Genomic DNA, 20,695 nt, shown 5'->3' on the forward strand with positions numbered 1-20,695 from the left:
GAGTGGGAGAGTCTAGGATCAGAGGCCATAGCCTCAGAATAAAAGGACATACCAATAGAAAGGAGCTGATGAGGAATTTCTTTAGACAGAGGGTGTGAATCTGTGGAATTCATTGCCACGGACAGCTGAGGAAGCCAAGACAATTGATATTTTTAAGGTGGAGATTGACAGATTCTTGAATAATCAGGGTGTCAGGGGTTATGGGGTGAAAGCAGGAGAATGGGGTTGAGAAGGAAAAATAGATCAGCCATGGTTGAATGGTGAAGTAGACTTGATGGGTCGAATGCCCCAATGCTGCTCCAAGAACTTATAGAAACATAGAAAATAGGTGCAGGAGTAGGCCATTCGGCCCTTCGAGCCTGCACCGCCATTCAATAGCTGATCATCCAACTCAGTATCCCGTACCTGCCTTCTCTCCATACCCTCTGATCCCCTTAGCCACAAGGGCCACATCTAACTCCCTCTTAAATATAGCCAATGAACTGGTCTCGACTACGCTCTGTGGCAGAGAGTTCAAGAGATTCACCACTCTCTGTGTGAAAAATGTTTTTCTCATCTCAGTCTTAAAAGATTTCCCCTTCATCCTTAAACTGTGACCCCTTGTTCTGGACTTCCCCAACATCGGGAACAATCTTCCTGCATCTAGCCTGTCCAACCCCTTAAGAATTTTGTAAGTTTCTATAAGATCCCCCCTCAATACTCTAAATTCTAGCAAGATCTTCTAAATTCTAGCGAGAATTTATATTATGAACTTATAATATTGGAGAGTCTGTTCTATGTTCTAATATTGGAGAGTCTGGTGGTTTAGTTCTTAGGAGATCATAGAAACTTACAAAATTCTTAAGGGGTTGGACAGGCCAGACTGATTCCTGGGATGTCAGGACTGTCTTATGAAGAAAGACTGGATAGACTTGGTTTATACTCTCTAGAATTTAGGAGATTGAGAGGGGATCTTATAGAAACTTACAAAATTCTTAAGGGGTTGGACAGGCTACAGCTTGGACAGCTCTTGTTTTGCGTGTTTCTGTTTATGTTGATTTCACCTGAAGCTTAATGAACTGTTGGAAAATAACCTCTATAAAATACATTTGTAGTATTCCCCAGCAAAGCTTTCAACCAGCGAGCTCAGAACGTGGATGGATGCATTTGGAGTAGGAAGGAACAGCAGATGCTGGTTTAAACCGAAGATAGACACAACATGTTGGAGTAACTCAGCGGGACAGGCAGCGTCTCTGGAGAGAAGGAATGGGTGACGTTTCAGGTCAAGACCCTTCTTCGGACTGAAAGTCACGAGAAAGGGAAATGAGAGATATAGACGATGATTATTGAGAGATCTATAACAAATGAAATAAAGATATGCAAAAAGGTAACTATTATTAAAAAAAACCACCCATTGTTAGCTGCTTGCTAGGTGACAATGCAAATTGGAGGAACAGCATCTCATATTGTGATTGGGCAGTTTACAACCGAAGGTTATGAATATTGATTTCTCTAACTTCAAGTAACCCCTGCATTCCCTTTCTCTCCCCCACCCAAGTCACACCAGCTTTTCGTTCTCACCTAGCACATGCGTTTGGAGCCAGGGCGTGGAACGTAATGACTGGACTTCAACCAATGGCTCATTTAACAAGCGTGAAATGGAAGGCGAGCGTGGACGCGGAGTATAATATGATACATAATTGAGGGTAATTATATGCAGCGGAACAGAGTGGCGATTGGGCGGTAAGGGAACAGGTTTTAATAAAACTAGCAGGAAGTTAACGTACATTGTTCAGCAGTCAACCGGTTTCACTTGTATGTGTTAATTTTTAGCTTTGGTGAGCGGGCTCGTCGGCCTTCAGTTACCAGGCAGGTTGTGAGCAGGTCACACACAGCCCTCCCTCGCCCGGAATGGATCCCCCACCGCAGCGCTTGTCTCATTTCGTGTTGAACTCTTTGTTTTAGGCGCTGTTTGCAGTCGGTGTTGCGCTATGGCAGACTTTCCTGATAAAGTGAACACCCAGACCAGCACCGGGAGCAACGCGCGCGGAAACTTTCCAATCGGAATCGACACCCATTTCCTTAAATCCTTCTTTGGGATATTGATGATAGTGGAGTTAGTAAGTTCCTCCTTTATTTTGCTTCACTGACTGTACCAGTATCTCCTCTCTTTGCCTCCGCGGCTCTCATCTAAGAGCAAAATGCTCGGATTATGTTTAATTAATAGTTTTTATGTTCGGTGATTTAAAAAAAATGTTATATGGACAGAATTAAGCCATTCAACCCATCAAGTCTACTCCGCCTGTATGATCTATCTTTCACTCCCAACCCCATTCTCCTGCCTTCTCTTAACCCCGTGACACCCCAGACTTTTTTTTCCTTATTATCTATGTTAGCTGAGAACGTTCATGTCGGCAGTAGACGGTGAAACCAAATACCAAACCACCTAATGAAGGAGCGTTTGACTTGCATACGCTTTGTATTGTTAAACATTTCTATATTTTGACAGTCCATGTTAACTTATATTTAGAAGCAGGTTGTACAACACACGTTTGTTGATAGACTAAAGACTTAAACCAGAAATTGTAAAATCCATTGGGAGCATCATGTTATGCCTATACAAGACGTTGGCGAGACGGCACTCGGGAGTTTAGTGTGGAGCTGTGGACGTTAAGCTGCAAGCAGGATGTTGTTTAAGTTGCTGAGGAAAACATTCACAATTATGTTGCCGGAAAGGAGAGACTGGATAGGCTGGAACAGTTTTCCCCGAGGCAACGAAGGCCAAGGGGTGATTTTAATAGAACTTTACATAATCGTGAGAAACATAGTCAGGTAGATAGTCACACCCTTTGCCAAGATAAGCGAGTCCAAAACGAGAGGGTGCCTGTTTCATGTGAGAGGGGAAAGATTCAAGGGGTCGTGAGCGGCAAGTTATATGTAGAAATAAACTACAGAATAATAGTTACATAGAAAGCGCAGATTTTTTTTTTAAAAAGCGCAAGAGCCACAATCATTAAGAAGGAACTGCAGATGCTGGAACTATCGAAGGTAGAAAAAAGTGCTGGAGAAACTCAGCGGGTGAGGCAGCATCTAAGGAGCCACAATGAGGTAACTGGGTTAGTTTATGAGAGGTTAGTTCAATAGACTGATGACAGCACGAGAGAAGCTGGTCCTGAATCTGCTGCTAATTGTTTTCAAACTTTTGCATCTAAGCCTGACAGGAGAAGGAGGAATGATCAGGCCTGTAAGTGGTTCTTGGTTAAATTGCCTGCTTTCTTGCAGCGATGTGAAAGCTGGGTTGCGTGATGGACTGGGTGATGTCCACACTTCTCTGCAATCTCTTGCAAAATGGGCAGAGCTGTTGCCAAACCTAGCTGCAATGCATTGTGAGAGCCATGATCATATTGAATGGTGGTGCTGGCACGAAGGGCCGAATGGCCTACTCCTGCACCTGTTTTCTATGTTTCTATGAGAGGATGTTATCTATGGTGCACCGGTGGAAGTTGGTCAAAGTATTTGGAGACATGTTTCACTTCCTTGGTCTTCTGAGGAAGTCTCGGTTTGGTGTGCTTTCTTGGCTGCAGCTTCGATATAGTGAATCGAGGTCAATTGGCAAAATTTACAGCTAGGAATTTGAAGCTCGTGACTATTTGCACTTCCATGAGTCATCATTGATGCTGAGTGTGTGGGTGGGGTGGGGTGGGGGGGGGGGGGGATGTACATTACCTAATTTCTTAGTCAATTACTAGCTGCTTTGTCATTGCTGAACATGAGGGAGAGGTTGTTGTCTTGATGCCATGGTTTCTAAGCTCTCTGTCTCCCTCCTGTACTTTTGTCCTGTCATTATTTGAGTTGCGGCCCACCGCGCTGATGTCGTCTGTCAACGTAAATCGAGTTTGAGCAGAGTTTAGTGAGTGTATATAGAGGCTGAGAATGCATTCTTGTACAGCGCCAGTGTTGAGAGTTATCGTGCAGGGTGTATTCTTGTTTGTCCTCAAAGATTCTGATCAATGGGCTAGGAAGTGCAGTTGCAGAGGGGAATTTGTAAATGGGAAAGATTCCGAGGCGCAGGGCCAGACACTATGGGACTAGTTTAGGAAGACATTTTGGTAAACAAAGACCAGTTGGACCAAAGATTCAATTTCTGTGCTGTATAAATCTCTGTAATTTTTAATCAACGGGAAAAATCCTCAGCACACATGCGACGGAGGGGGGCTCTGAGCAAGGTGGCCAAAAATGACAGCCGTAGGTGGCGACGTTCTCTCGGAAATTGCAGCACAGATGGCCAAAACCGGTCAAGAACAGACTTTTAGTAATATAGATATATATTCTGCCATTCAATCATGGCTGACCCTATCTCTCCTTCCTAACCTCATTCTCCTGCCTTCTCCCCATAACCGCTGACATGCATACTAATAAAGAAACTATCTATCTGTGCTTTAAATATATCCACTGACTTTGCCTCCACAGCTTCTGTGGCAAAAGAAATCCACAAATTCACCACCCTCTGACTAAAGACATTTCTCCTCGTCTACTTCCTAAAAGAACATCCTTTAATTCTGAGGCTATGACCTCTAGTCCTAGGCTCTCCCACTAGTGGAAACACCCTCTCCTCATCCACTCTAACACAGCATTTTCACCATATAAGACTTCATTCTGTTTGCCTGCAAGCTGCAAGATTTGTACTGTATCAACATGATGTCAATATTTTATCACATTCCTTCAATAAGTTTGGGCCTCTGTACCGTTTGCCTTGGTGTGTAGTGGCAGGAGGACCTTAATCTCCGGCCTTTCCCACAGAGCAATTGTAGTGGCTGCACGAAGTTCCACTGCATCCCTCAGCCCTTTGACCATGGAATGTGCACGGTCTGATGACTGCAGTATTTGGTTCCAAGCAGCTTCTTGAGCTGGAAGGCCACCAGAATTAAGGGTGATCAAGTTAATGTTCCTCCAACAGTTGTTGTTTATCTCTGTGCGAAATACTGGGAACAGTAGTGGAGCAGAGAATCCCGAGTTATACAGCCGTGCAGGTTGAATGAACTACCACAAAGGCCAGTTGGGACCTCTTTTGGGTATGGATGCAGACTTCCCAAGCGGAATGTGAGGTGCTGTTCCTCCAATTTCTGGTGTTGCTCGCTCTGACCATGGAGGAGACCCAGGACAGAGAGGTCAAATGCGGAGTGGGAGTGGGAGTTGAAGTGCTGAGCCACCAGGAGGTCAGGTTGGTTATTACGGACCGATAGAAGGGTTTTGGCCCGAAACGTTGCCTATTTCCTTCGCTCCATAGATGCTGCTGCACCCGCTGAGTTTCTCCAGCATTTTTGTGTACCTGCCATTGTAGAGTTAGCTGGCTGACAGTTCTCCTCCCTACCTTTAAGGATACCATGTGGTTGGGCTGGGACTCTGTGCATAAATTGATCTGACCAGGTCTTGAGGCTGTTCCATGCAGACCATTCTCTGATCAAAGGTGCTGTTTAATTGAACAGAACGTTCTCTAGCTGCGTGACCATCCTTTCCAACCAGGGGCAAGCAGAACCTCAGCATGTATTGACACAGTGATATTGGCTCTTCATGTAACACCACGGAAAGGCAGCCATAAGCCGTCGAGGTGGAGAAGATGGCAGGTTTAAGGAAAAACTAGTTGGAGCAAAACTTGTTTGCCTTTGATTTAAACAATTCTCCAGGAAGCCTGAGCCATTCTGGTAGCTGATAGCAAAACCCAAAATAAGAGTTTAATGGAGAATAAGGGTTTTGATATTTTTGGTTGACATCAATTGGGCGTTGGGTTTCGTAGGAGCAAAGGTTGGAGCGGGAAGGACAATAATATTCAGGTGGAGAGCAAAAGCAGGAAATGTTATCACAATGTTAATGTAATGTTATTTTATCTGTGATTTAACATGACGTGCAGCAAGACTGAGAAGTTCTAAAATAACTGGTGCATGAGTCAGTGACAGGGAGTTGATAATACTGGTGGGAGAGGTTAATGTCTCCCCCACTGGCACCAAAGCCATTGGAGAGAATAGAACCAAAATATTTTTTAAAAATCTGTAGTCGGAGAGACTTATTTTGTAGACTGTCAGAGAAATCAATTGAGGACCTGGACTTGTGGAGAGTGAGGATTTATTACGTGTTAATGTGTGGGGGTCACTGGTCAGTGCAGACTCAGTCGGCCAAAGGGCCTTTTTTATTGCTGTATCTCTAAACTAAACAATTGAAGATAGATAAATTCTTGATTGGTACAGGTGTCCGAGGTTATGGGAAGAAGGCAGGAGACTGGGGTTAAGAGGGAAAGATAGATCAGCCATGATTGAATTGCGGAGTAGACTTGATGGGCTGAATGGCCTAATTATGCTCCTATTACTTGCGAAGGGGGGCAGGGGAGGAGTGAGATCACTGTTCGCTGCTCGATCCTGACATCCAAGGAAGGCGATGGCTAGAGGCCTGCAGCAGTCTGGGGATGGCCTGGAGTGGGCAATACTCATAACAACTAGAGCGTGGTCTGAACTTTGGAAATGGCCCCAAAATATCTTGCATTTGGGATCAGTGGGCTATTACTGTACACTTGCTAATCGGGGATATGCTTGGGTTTGGCAACTCTCTCCTCGACTGCTGTAAGAAAATAATTTCACTGTGCGTTTGCACTTCGCACATCTGACTATAAAAGCACCATTGAACCATTCAGTGACTTGAACCTATTCACATTGGTAGAAAGGTATTAAAACAACATATGGTTAGAGCCTAGGCTGCTGATTCACAATACAAAGTGATCAATGAAATGTGACAAACAATTTGAAAGGCAAATGGTATCATGATCTGTTGTTGTAGAAGGGATGGAGTTCAAATGTGAGCTTGGTTATTTAATCTCTATATTTGAGGAGAGCCAAGTCAAGAGTGTTTTATTGTCATGCGTCCCGGATGGGACATTGAAATTGTTACTTGCTGCAGCACAACAGAATATGTGAATATGGAAACCTAGTACATAACGGGGGAAGAGAAAAAAAGAAAAAGTTCAATAAATAATAAATATAGTGCGAATAATAATAGTCTTTTGCAGTTCAGAGCTTATTTGTTGATGTGTTTAATAGCCTGGTGGCTGTGGGGACGAAGCTGTCCCTGAACCTGGACGTTACAGTTTTCAGGCTCCTGTACCTTCTTCCTGATGGCAATGGTGAGATGAGTGTGTGGCCAGGATGGTGTGGGTCCTTGATGATTATGGCTGCATTTTTGACCAGTGAATCTTTGAGCATTTGAGGTCAGGAATCCCAGTTACTGAGTCCATTTAAGAAGTGAATGACAATTATTTATGGCCGTAGGATTTGAGGATTGGGTTTGGAATGTGGATGAGATGGTGGATCTGCCATGATCTTGATGAATGGAGGAGCCTAGTCTTGGTGCTGATCATGCTTCTGTTTTGAATACAGGGTAGCAAGATGGAGCAGCTGGGGTTGCTGGCTATAAGGAGGCAGTGATGTGTGCCTCAATTTACCCCTTCAGGTAGTGTGAAGGGAGCAGTAGTTAAACAAGAGGGCTTTGTTTGGCCTCATGCCAGAAGAGAAGAAATGTTGAAGAAACTAGGGGCGGCACGGTAGAATTGCTGCCTTGGAGATCCGGAGATCCGGGTTCGATTCCCACTACAGGTGCTGCCTGTATGGAGTTTGTACGTTCTCCCCGAGACCACATGGGTTTTCTCTGAGATCTTCAGTTTCTTCCACATTCCAGTCAGACAGGTATGTAGGTTTTGTGTATGTGTAAATTGTCCCGAGTGTGTGTAGGTTAGTGTTAATGCGTGGGGTAATTGCTGGTTGGCGTAGACTTGGTGGGCCGAAGGGCCTGTTTCCGTGCTGTGTCACCGAACTAAAGTGAGGGTTTCCGAGGGTGAAGTATTTATGCGTAGAGAAATGAATGAATGGAGGAATGGGAACAAGATCTAATGGCCTAGGAAGACATAAGAAGAAAGTAGCCATCCCAAGCGGATCTGTTCCTGGTCAATGGCATTTAGATTCCTGGTAGAAAATTTGGAATTCCTTGAGGTGAGGCCTGGGAAACGTGATCGTCATTGAACTGACAGCTCATCAACCACAAATACTATCTTCAAGTCACTGATGTGGACAGCTGGGTGGCACGGTGGCACAGTAGTAGATCTGCTGCCTTACAACGCCAGGGACCTGGGGTTTGATTCCGACTGCACTGCGCGGAGTTTGCACGTTTCCCTGTGACCGTGTGAGTTTTATACTGGGTGATCCAGTTTCCTCTCGCACTATAAAAACGTGCAGGTTTGTAGGTTCATTGGCCTCTGTAAATTGTCCTTGGTGTGTAAGGAAGCACTAGTGTACGGGGCTGACCCGGTGTGCCGAAGGACCTGTTTCCATGGCGTTCTTCTGAATTAAAAATTAAGCAGCCTGTATTAATATTGAACCTTTTATAAAGCATTGCCTGGGTTATAAATAGATTTGACATATTTGCTCTGGAAGGAAATATTAGGATGGTTGACTGAAAATATTTTTAGAGGGTAGCTTTTAAGGAGGAAAGAGTAGGAGTTCCAAAGTTTAGGAGCTAGTCGATAGGAGGCCTTGTGTCGGGCTGGGATGAACTTCACCAACATAGTTGGATATCCATGCAAGGTGGTGGTTGGAGGATGCTTCCAGTCAGGGAAAGAAGTAATTAATCATAAAAGAAAGACACAAAGTGCTGGAGTAACTTGGCGGTCCAGGCAGCATCTCTGGAGAAAATGGATAGGTGACGTTTCGGGTCAGGACCCTTGTTCGGACTTTATTATTAAAAGCAATCGTAAAACTAGTTTCCCTTGCGATAGTTAAAAAATCATGCACAATCAAAGAGCTGAACTCTGTCCTATTGCTAGCAAGGGTCCTATATTACAAGGGTCCTATATTACAGGGTCCTATATTACAAGGGTCCTATATTACAAGGGTCCTATAGGGTCCTATATTACAGAAGCTGTGATGGGGAACCAAGGCTTCACTGTTTGCTTCTCTCGGCCCTGCATCCAAATTAAGATCAGACATCTGATACCCAATTCTAAAAAGGGAAGCAAACCTTCTCGATGTTCACTGTTTTTACTGATTAGCCCACAAGCTGGTGTCAGTTTGGAAACCCCACCTCAAGAAAGCAGTTCTATTTGTTATGTTTAGAGATACAGCACGGAAACGGGCTCTTCAGCCCACTGAATCCGCACCAACCAGCGATCCCCGTACACTAACACTATACTTCACACACTAGGGGCAATTTTACCCAGCGAATTAACCTAGAAACTTGTACTTTGGATTATGGGAAGAAACTGCACTCCAAAGCACCCGGAGAAAACCCATGCGGTCACAGGGAGAACATGCAAACTCCATACAGACAGCAGTTGTAGGTGGGGTCGAACCCCGGTCTCTGGCGTTGTCAGACTGAGCACAATATTTAGATGGCTGCACACTCGATGGTCATTCCTGGTTACAATGGGACTTGTCATTGCCATTTGCTGGGTCATTAATAACCAGCCATATCACCAGGGATTGGACTCTCAAAAAAGCATAATTAATTGAGATGTTAGGTTCAGGGTTTCAAAACAAGACCAGAATCTATGTAGTGCCCATGTATATGCTGTGAAACATATTCCATTAAGTTTTATGGCTTATGATTGTATGGCTAATATATATATAGTGCCTTTACAAAATGGGGTTAAAAGGGGAAAATAGATCATCCATGTTCGAATTACAGAGCGGATGTGTTGAATGGCCTAATTCTGCTCCTATACCATAGGAAATCGTACTAAATGTATTTGCACATGAACTTCCTACTATCATGACCCCTTTGTTGAGTCAGTCTGCCCTCTTTTTACATGGAATACTTGATCAGGCAAGCAGCCAGTTAATATTTTTTGAATGTCACCTTGTTCTGGGCTACAGTAGATGGGCATGGAGGGGAGGCAGAAACTGCAAATCTGAGCACTTCAAGCACAAAAAATGAAGGAATAAATTAAGGCGTCATTTGAATTGTGTTTGGGTGTAGTTGGTTTTGGACTTTGGTCGCTGTTTCACCTAAGTAACTGGGTTTGCCGATTACTGTGTTTGAATTATCCTTGTGAGTCAGATCCAGATTTGGATTCTGTGTTGTCACAGTCAGGAAATGTCAGAAATCTATTGTGAAAAGAAGATTGTGTTGGATTGGTGCCTTGCATTTTTTTTTTCCAGCCAGGCTTTAGGAAGTTTTGCTGGCTTCAGTGATCTTCACAACTTCATGTAAACAACTCATGGATTGGAAAAGACTTTGGAACATTTGCCCAAGATTAATTATTTACTACATAAGGGGGAAATCATGCTTGACTAATCTTTTGGAATGTACACAAAAATGCTGGAGGACTCAGCGGGTGCAGCAGCATCCATGGAGCGAAGGAAATAGGCAACGTTTCGGGCCGAAACCCTTCTTCAGACTGATGGGGGGTGGCAGGGAGAAGAAAGGTAAAAGGACGAGGAGGCGCCAGAGGGCTGAGGGAAGGGGAGGAGACACACAGGGCTAACAAAATTGGGAGAATTCAATGTTCATGCCCGCAGGATGCAGACTCCCCAAGCGGAATATGAGGTGCTGTTTCTCCAATTTCCGGTGTTGCTCGCTCTGGCCATGGAGGAGACCCAGGACAGAGAGGTCGGATGCGGAATGGGAGGGGGAGTTGAAGTGCTGAGCCACTGGGAGGTCAGGTTGATTATTGCGGACCGAGCGGAGGTGTTCGGCAAAACGATCGCCCAACCGTCGCTTGGTCTCACCGATGTGTTTTGAGGATGTAACAGGTAGAATGGTTAAGGACATGGATAGAGAACTGGTTGGCAGACAGGAAGCAAAGTGTAGGGATTAAAGGGTCCTTTTCAGAATGGCAGGCAGTGACTAGTGGGGTGCCGCAAGGCTCGGTGCTGGGACCCCAGTTGTTTACAATATATATTAATGATTTAGACGAGGGAATTAAATGCAACGACGAACTGCCTTAGGGGCTCCGACTCCGGATTTTCTTGAGGTTTACTCCTGAAGCCTTTTCCATGATTGGATATGGCTACAAGTCAGTGGAGGTTTTAAATCAGAATTTTCCCTCTCCTAGATGGACTGCCTTCCCAGGCTGACGAGCCCCATCTGCCTGAGACTCGTGGGGACGGGAGTGTCTACCTTCCCGTGCAGGTCTATAGCACCTGCCCTCTGCCCTATATATGGACATAATTATGTCCAACATTTCTAAATCTGACTCACAACAGTGAATGATGCACAATGGGCGAAATTTGGTAGAGACAGGATATGACTGGTTTACTATTGTGACTTAGCTGACTGAACCTTTCTCTGGTGCAGGTACTATGGTTGGTTTTGTAAACACCGGTAGTTCCTTATCAGCTTTAGACGTGTTTGCACAATTTCACACAATAGCACTCTGATTAATAATTGCTATTGGAAGTTCTTGTGTTCTGTCAAATTAATATAGTTCCTGAGGTATAGTTCCTGTTAACAATTCCATGGGACTTGGTTGTTGACCCTAAGAAGCGCATTACTATTTGTTCTTAGTTTGAAGATTCGTAATTTCTCTTCTTTCCCCCCCCCCCCCCCCCCCCCCCCCCTCTCCAACAACTCCACATATATAAACCCCCCCCCCCCCCCCCCCCCCCCCCCCCCCCCCCCCCCAACTCCGCGTAAACTCCACATACATGAATGCAATCAAGCCGTGCACACTGCATGGATAAAGGGTAAACATTCAGTGCAAATATATTGCATTGAAATCCGGTTATTAAAGATAATTCGAAGGTCCCCAGTGAGGTAGATGGGAGATCTACCATTTGCCTCCCACTCTCTGTGCTACCACCCAACATCAACAGCAGTGTCTACAGCTACCAGTGCTGTAAAGCTATCGTGGGAGTTGCTGTACAACTTGCCATAAGCCTCTAACAATGTCCATGTTGCTGTACGTGGGACCAACAATGCCACAAAATGGACATTTCTTGGATGCCACGGGGAATAAAATCCCCACTTGGGTCAGGTCAGAATCCACTGTTGTTATCAGGCAACTGAACGGTCCTCTCATCAACTAGAGTACGGTCCTGACCTCCCAGCTACCTGATTAGAAACCTTTAATCTGAATTCAATGTTATTATATCTTTGCACTAAATGTTGTACCTTTATCTGTGAACTGAGGACGGCTTGATTGACTGGATAGCACATAAACAAAAGCTTTTCACTGTACCTTACTACACATGGCAATAATGAACCAAACTATACTGTTGCCATTGCCTCTCACTGGTCTCCTCTGTTTCGTACCACTGATGGGTAATGGTTTAACGGCTTCAGACCTCCCAATTGCATGAAACTGTTTAATGGAAAACACTACTTTGATACATGGAGGCAACTGTCCTGCAACAGGGGCAGTCCGAAATATCTTTGAGTGTATTATGAAGAGAAAATTACAGATTCATATCTTGACCTAGGTGGACAGTGAAAGCATGAGAGGGGCAGAACTCCCCCTTCTTGTAGTGACAGGTTTGTTGCAGGAATACTGAGACCCGAGGCCCTTCAATTATCTATGCAAAATATGTGAACCGGGATAATGTGATGATTGTAACGGCCGATTTTTATATTGTTCGAGAAATTAACCCTCTAGCTGCTAAATGGACAGCATGGTTAAGGGGAATGTTTTCTATACGCATGCAAGCTCACCATTAGAGACCTTCAGAGCTTCTTCACAGATAAGTCTTCCAAAACAATCTTTTGATTAATAAATTCTTTATTGTTGATGAAAAACAAACCTCGTCTGACTCGTTACAATAATCTTCATCGAACTCCAGCTTATCGCTTTAAACATTAGAAAACTCCTCGTGTCTCCGTTACATTTCGCATGGTCGAAAGGTAAACCTTCTCCGTGCTCCTCCAAACTAAAACTACCAACTTAGCTTCTGCGGAAGAATCTTAGCTCCAAACACGCCCAAAAACACGTCCTAAATCCCACCCATAATATAACGGGCAGTCTAAAATTTAAAGATACATGCCATCATCAATGACATGTAAAACAAGCCAAATGGCCACTATGGTGATGCCAGATGTTTTGGTCAAAGGGGGATTTTACCTTCCAGCCATGTTGATTACCACCCGCTCCCCTCCACACATCATCCCCCAACTCTTTAGTCGGGGGATAATGTGAATTTAGTTGGCTTCCCTGTTTAAAATTTCCAAAATCATTTGAAGTACAATTGTGCAATGACTTTCAAAATCTCCAAATCCTCAGTAACGTCAAAGCTGTTACAATTGTGTTACCAACTCCTGATATGAGGCTTCGTGGAGTCAATGGCAAATTTGCAGTAAATAGTCCAAATTTGCCAAGGCCACCTACTGTGGTGATCCTTGCCAAAGAGAAAATGGGGAACACCAAAATTAGCTCTGGGTTTCCATTGGTTGAGCAAGATAGGAGGTCACCAAATTCTTTCTCCTTCTCAACCTCTGATGTTGCGGCACTTTGAATCCAGTCTTCTAGCAGAGAGGACAATCTCACTCCAAGAGCTTGAACACGTAATCTCAGTTGATATCAACGAATGCAACTGAAACACTGGGGCATGGTGTTTCACTGAGCGATGGGAAAAATCCATGCACTAATGAGAACCCACAAAGTCTCGGGAAGAGTGTGTATGTCAACTCTACACATCCAGCACCTGGATCTGTATTGAACCCAGGTCCCTGGACTGGTGGACCAGCACAGCTGACCACTGTCGCCTTTTTGTCAACTTGTGCACAGTTAGCTGCTCTTGTCCAGCTAATCCTTGGAGCACAGGAGTTGCATTGGGAACGGACTGGCAGACAGACCTGGTTGATGCGTGTATCACTCCCACAACAGCCAGTTGCTTCATGTCTTTGCTATTGTGACCATTGACTTATTCTACACTTAGAATTGACATGCATGCTTGTAGCAACCTTGAATAGATTTGGTGAAGGAAGCTGCATCCTTGGTACATAGAAATTAATCTCGAGGGTTTGGAGAATGGTTAAACGTCACGAACTGGGCTGGTTACAGTTATCCTTGGGGGTCTTGCATCTCAATCAGAAGAGCAGGGGACGCATATAATCCAAACCCCCACCTCAATGCAAGACTGAAAGAGTCCTGCACTTTCATGAATATAAGGCCCCTCAGTTGACATAAAATAAACCACTGTGGTGCTTGAAGAATAACAAATGTTCTCCCTGTTGTTAAAAAAACAACATTTGACCCTCAATCAATATCAGTTACAACAAAGGCATCTAATCATTGTTTGTGGAACTTGCTGAATGTAAATTGTCAACCTTGTCACAACTATAACTGCATTTCAAAAGCAAAATTTCAGGTCGAAACCCAAAATGTTGCTGATCCGTGATCCCCAGAGTGCTGCCTGACCCGCTGACTTACTTTGCGTATTTTTTTTTTGTAAACCAGCGTCTTCAGTTCCTTGTGGCTTTTTATGTTTATTCAAGTTGTTTCTAACATGTTATTGTATCCTCCGCAGGTCTTCGGTCTGTTGGTGTGGGCACTGATTTCTGGTTCAAGAATCTCAGCCGGCGATGGAGCATTCGGATGGGTGATATTTGTGGCCATCTTCTTGTGGATTCTCACCATTATTTTATTTCTCTTCTACCTGCTGAACCTGACTTCAAAGCTTCCAAAGGTGCCTTGGGTCTACGTGGTAGGTTTCATCAGGGGCAGTGTGTATCATTCTGGTTCTGCAGGTCTCCAAGGGTCACGGTGAGCAGTTGGCAATCGGCCAGCGGTTTGTGTAGACTTTTCAGATAATCCTTTTTATTCTAAAATGTTGCCCTCACTTTCTGGCATATGGAAGGAAGGCTTGTCCAATGAGGAAAGATTGAAACCGGCTAGGGTGCAATTCATTGCCACAGTTTCGATGAATAAGAGGCAATCTCATTGAAACATTTAAGATTCTTTGGGGACTGATCAGGGTAAATGCGGAGATGATTTTACCCCCCCCTCCCCCATTGGAGAACAGAAGACATAGTCCACAAATAAGGTGACACCCATTTAAGATCGAGATGAGGAAAAATGTCTTCCTCCAGAGTGTTGCGAGTCTTTGAACCTCCTGGCTACCGAGACCATGTGGGGGGGGGGAGGGGAAGACAGCGGGCAGCAGAGTCCCGGAGTGTATATTTCCATTCTGAAAGGAATTGTGAGTTATGAGGAACGTAGTCTTGGGGAGTGCCTGATCTATGGCAATCCCACTACATGGCGGGTGGAGTGGGACTGGACGGACTGAATGAGCAACTGCCATTGCTAATTCATGTGGTCGTAAAACTTCACTGTCACAGGATCCGGGCTGGAGCCATTTGTTTTCCTTTCCTTTATTAAAGTGCGCATTGTTGGCGCAGCAGTAGAGTTGCTGTCTCAGCGCCAGAGACCCGGGTTCCATCCTGACTATGGGTGTTGACTGTACGCTGTTTGTACGTTCTCCCTGTGACCATGTGGGTTGTCTCTGGGTGCTCTAGTTTCCTCCTACACTCCAAAGGCGTACAGATTTGGAGGTCGATTGGCTTCTGTAAATTGTCCATCGTGTGTAGGGTACAACTATCGTATGGGGTGATCGTGGTCGGTGCGGACACGATGGGCTGAAGGGCCTGTTTCTCCTCTGTATCTCTAAAGCTAAAATCAAAAATTACTTTCCACAAGCCTGGGTGAAATGAGAACTTTTTTTACAAGGCCTGCTTCACCATTCAACTGATCAGACATTCCTGGTGTCCATTTCAATCCTGGTGTTCACTTCATTTTCAGCTCGATTTTTCATTCTGGTGTTAATGGAATAGATCTCGTATTGTGATTCTCTGAGATTTCCTGAAATATTGCTGCTTTAAGTCATCAGACTGGCATCTGACTTTGAGCAAGCCAAATAACAAAAGTTTTCTTTCTTATTTTTAAATAAGGAGAATCATTTGATGAGAAAACTGGAGGATCATCTCCCATTTTCAATTGTGCTCATTGAGTTCAGTTTGTGCTCAGTTACCAGCTGTGTGTAAGGTAGTCGGTGCCCCCAGTGTGTGTGCAAGGATATGGTTGTTTGTTTGTGCTGGCTGCCCTTTAGTTTCACAGCTTGCCATTGTGCTTCTCTGGGTTAATTCATCGAAGTCGACCCATCCACAATAGGGTGAAACTAAAGGGTGAGCGCACATCTTCATTCAAGTATCGTCATTTACTGTAAATGGAAAGGAATATTCAGGAGGAAGAAGTTTTTTTTGCCAGGCTTTATCAAATAGCCAGACCTTGAAAATAAGTTCATAGGTTCTTGGAGCAGAATTTGGCTATTCAGCCCATCAAGTCTACTATGCCATTCAATCATGGCTGATCTATCTTTCCCTCTCAATCCCATTTTCCTGCATTCTCCCCATAACCACATTGGCCTTCATCAGCCAGAGTATTGAGTATAGAAGTTGTGAGATCATGCTGCCGTTGTATAAGATGTTGATGAATTTAGAATATTGTGTTCTGTTCTGGGCACTGTTATAGGAAATGCAATACAATACAAATTTATTATCATTTGAATCTGAGATGTCAAACTGGAAAGGGTACAGAGAAGATTACCAAGTATATTGCCAGGACTAGAGGGTGTGAGTTATAAGGAAAGGTTGAGTAGGCTGGGACTCTATTCCTTGGAGCACAGGAAGATGAGGGGTGATCCTATGAAGTGTATAAGATCATGAGATGAATAGATTGGGTAGATGCACAGAGTCTCTTGCCCAGAGTAGGTGAATCGAGGACATGGGTTTAAAGTGAAGGGTAAAAGATTTAATAAGAATCTGAGGTATCACCTTTTCATGCAAAGGGTGGTGGGTGCATGGAACAAGCTGCCAGAGGAGGTAGTTGAGGCATTGGCTATCCCAATGTTTAAGAAACAGGCTGGTACATGGGTAGGACAGATTTGGAGGGATATGGACCAAATGTGGGCAGGTGGGACTAGTGCAGCTGGGAAATATTGGCCATTGTGGGCAAGTTGGGCCAAAGGGCCTGTTTCCACCCTGTATCACTCTGTGACTCTATAACCCTTGACACCAAGGACCTATTAATTTCCACCTTAAAACTATCCATTGACTTGGCCTCCACAATCTCCTGTGGCAATGAGTTCCACAGATTCACCTCCCTGATTGCATTTCCCTTCATTACAAAGCAGTAAGATCGGTCCATGTGTAAACCTATTTCATTGTGCATTTGCCTTGGTGTCACATAACCTGCTGATGGTGGTGTGTGGTTTGACAAACTGTCTCTTTGTGCTTCTCTCCACAGCGGCTCTATTTTAATTTAGCCGCCACAATCCTCTATTTAACTGCCTTCATCACAAACGCATCGTCAATTGATCCAACATCCATTCGCGGGACCTATAAATACAATAACAGAGCGGCTAGTGCGGTGAGTGTTTCAACATAGATTTTGAAGTGAATTGTATATTAAGGATTGTATAATTAAAATGGTTCATGTTTTTATTTTTTTAAAGCTTAATATACTTAGAAATGTTTTGCCAATTGCATGAACATTCCAGATGCATAAACACTGGAATAACAAGAGTTTAAGGGGGTAGGAGCATTTGAAATCGTAGGGGACTACTTCAAACCTGGGATATTGGGTACTGGCTGGAATGGCCTCTTCCTGCACCTATTTTCTATTCTATGTTTCTATATTGTACCAAACAATGGACCCATGGCCATTCCACAAAGTCTAAATGGTCAGTTTTACTGCCTGAAAGTGTGTAGGATGTAAGGTACTGGTTTACATCAAAGATAGACACAAAATGCTGGAGCAACTCAGTGGGTCAACTCAGTGGCAGCATCTCTGGAGAAAAGGAATTGGGTGACGTTTCGGGTCGTGACTCTTCTGCCTAAAAGCTGTCGGTCTGCAATTTCAAGAAAAGAGAAAAAACCTAAGAATTTGGTGTTGACTGATGTGCTTTCTTCCCCCCACCCCAGTTCTTTGCAGGTATGGTGATGATTGCGTACGGACTAAGCACCCTTCTTGCCTTCCTATCTATGCGTGGGGGTCGGGACAATGCGGCAACAAGTCAGCCAACTGGTCATAACTCGGCGTAGTCCTGCTTGTCGAAGCATTCCTCCACCCTCCTTCAAAAGCTCAAGGCGAACGTGTTGTTTCTCTTCCTGAAGCACTCTCCTCTCCAGCTACACGTGGATCTTGGTTACAGGTTGTAAATACTCTGTTGCTACCAAAAACAAGGAAAATGCTTTTATATTGTTATGCTCCTTTCACTCTTCTCTTTTGGAAATATTGAAACATTTCTCAGTTTGATGTATTTCTCATGCAATATTTCAATGTTGTCTTTATGTGAAAAGTTAAGTGTAGTCCATCTGCACTTGAAGCACTTGCCAAGGGAACTATCGTGAGCATGGTTTGTAAGTGTGTTGTAGAATGGTTAAAGATTGTAGAGTGCTCTACCTACTGGTAAAAAGCCCAAGACTTAATTTCTAGCCTTTGCTGGTTTGGTGGGGTAGTAGTTTATGGTGAACTCTGGTTTGATGCATTTATGTTTGCACAAGTTGCCCGCAATTGGCACTGCAGGTTTTCGCTTAAAATTGCCGCTCCTGCATCAGCACTTTCAGTACATAGTGGGAAGAAATTGAAAATTCTAGATTGGGTGATCACAATTATCATTTTAAAAGTTAATGGCACAGTTTAACCATATCCATAATTCCAGCGCTGCAGGTTGGAAGTGAAGATGAGGGAGATGTCTACAAAATGTAGTGTCTGCAATTTTCTTGTCTACGCACAGGAGTGCACAGGGTGGGTTTTGAAGTTCAAGTTGCCGAGAGGCATGGAACTCAGTACATGCTACTTGGGGTACAGATGGCATGTCACCCAGGAAACATCAACGATGGTGGGAATTAAATATCATGGCACTTATATATTTTTTGCAAGGTGTTTCCCAGGAGTATGATGTTAGAGCAAAGTGAAAGTGAACACTGATGCTGACCAAATCATGGGTCAAGTGAGTATCTTGACATGAGAAGAGCAGAGTGAAGGAGGAGATGGACTTAGAGAGGGAATTCCAGAGCATGGGATCTTGGCGGTCGAAAATATATCCAAAAGGGGAAGGCAGAGGAATCGTGAGAGTTCAAAGCATGTTGTGGGCTTCCAGAAGTTTAGAGAGAGCTCGAGACTCAACAGTGCCAGAGTTGTGGGAGAACAAGGAATGTTGATCACAAATTAAATAAACTCCACCCTAGTGCCTTTTCTAAAAATTACGATTGGTTAATTAATGGTTTTCCAATAAGGAATTTGGGGATTACAATGGCGATCTTTCAAAGTGGATTTATTTTCAAATTTTTAATTTTGCTTATTGAAAGTGTAAATAAGAGCCATTTTTACCTGAATACAAAACTGAAAATATCAAAGGAGATGCTGTGGATTTCCAAATGGTAGAGATTAGCGATTTTGTGCATTTTTTATAAAACAAACATACAATGTTCTGATTGACCTGTTGCAGTTCCTGGCATGCTGCATTGTGCATCTGTCGCTGCACTAAATATTTGTCTGCATTTTTTTTTTTTAATGGTTACCCACTATAAATGAAACCCTCATGGGTTTTGGTGGTCAAATGATTAAAACTGGAATATTTAAAAAGAAATTTTAAAAACAAACGGTACTGTGACATTTTATAATAAACTTGAAATATATTTATATAAAGACTTTTATCTGTTAACACTGAATATGAAGGAAAAAAAATGATCTGTACCAATCTTCTAATAAATGGAATTTGACACTGACATATGCTTGTGTTTGTTCATACTGAGCAGAGATGAAGCAAGCTGAGTTTGCGAGTTTTGCCTGGTTTATATTCAGTTGAAGGCATCGTGTTGTTAAGTGCTGCCATCCCACCGGTAGCTACTTAATCACACAATTTAAACAAAGCAGAATCGGTCAAGCTTGGATCTGTTATCATCCAAGGCATGTGCTGCATAGAATTTGATCATGAATGTGATCCTTGGCTAAACGATGGTGTCAGCACCTCGGGTGTTTATGGAGCTGCACTTGGCTTGTAAAATGGAAAGCATTCCGTCACCATCCTGATAAAATAGCTCCAATGTTTATGAATATAGATGGTAGAAGAGATGCCTACACCATTGAGTTTGCTTAAGGGCCTGTCCCACTTGGACAACCTAATCCACGAGTTTAGAAGATGCAAGACGAGCTGAAAAAAATGTCAAGGTCGTGTTGACTCACCAAAGTAAAAGACATCCTATGACTATGTCTACGACCTCCTACGACCCCCTCTACCTCGCTCTTCCGCATCTAGAACCAACTACGACTAGCTACGAGTTGAACATATGATAAAATTATGTAATGTTTGCATTTTTTTTTCTTGGGCCAGTTAACGACCTACGACTATCTACGACTACCAGTGACGTGCGGTGAGGTCAATGGCTGGGGAGGCACTAGAGAAGGGGGAGAAGAGAGAGAGTGAGAAGGGAGTGAGAGGAGAGAGAGAAGGTGGGATGATTCTAATAGTTCTGCATTTTTTAGGTTTCATTGTTTATCATTTAGCAAAATGTCTGAAGAAGTAGCTAACCTACAATGCTGATCAATGCTTTCATACACATGTGTGCACATTTTCCAAATTAAAAATGTCAGTCACTAATTTTAGTTGGTGTGTTTTCCAATTGGTTGCATCAGAGGTAAAGTATGTTGTGCTGAATGGCCTGTTTCCACAGTGTTTGACTCTTATTT

The 20,695-nt window shown here is 43.7% G+C and overlaps 1 protein-coding gene across 5 annotated transcripts; it reads left to right on the forward strand.

Moving 5' to 3' along the window:
* Nucleotides 1–1,558: 1,558 nt before the first annotated feature.
* On the forward strand, nt 1,559–19,734 carry pllp (plasmolipin). Of its 5 annotated transcripts, none has more exons than XM_055648542.1 (5): nt 1,559–1,685; nt 1,945–2,099; nt 14,475–14,651; nt 17,249–17,371; nt 17,926–19,734. In XM_055648542.1, the coding sequence occupies exons 2-5, from the start codon at nt 1,971–1,973 to the stop codon at nt 18,043–18,045; spliced, it is 549 nt and encodes a 182-aa protein (XP_055504517.1). In that variant the 5' UTR covers nt 1,559–1,685; nt 1,945–1,970; the 3' UTR covers nt 18,046–19,734. The 5 variants fall into 5 exon arrangements, with proteins under 5 accessions (XP_055504517.1, XP_055504518.1, XP_055504519.1 ...); XM_055648543.1 differs by having other exon boundaries at nt 1,611–1,722; XM_055648544.1 differs by lacking the exon at nt 1,559–1,685 and adding an exon at nt 1,742–1,848.
* The last annotated feature ends 961 nt before the right edge of the window (nt 19,735–20,695 follow it).

This window comes from Leucoraja erinacea, chromosome 17, assembly GCF_028641065.1.
Source record: "Leucoraja erinacea ecotype New England chromosome 17, Leri_hhj_1, whole genome shotgun sequence".
In the NCBI taxonomy this organism is placed as follows: Eukaryota; Metazoa; Chordata; class Chondrichthyes; order Rajiformes; family Rajidae; genus Leucoraja; species Leucoraja erinaceus.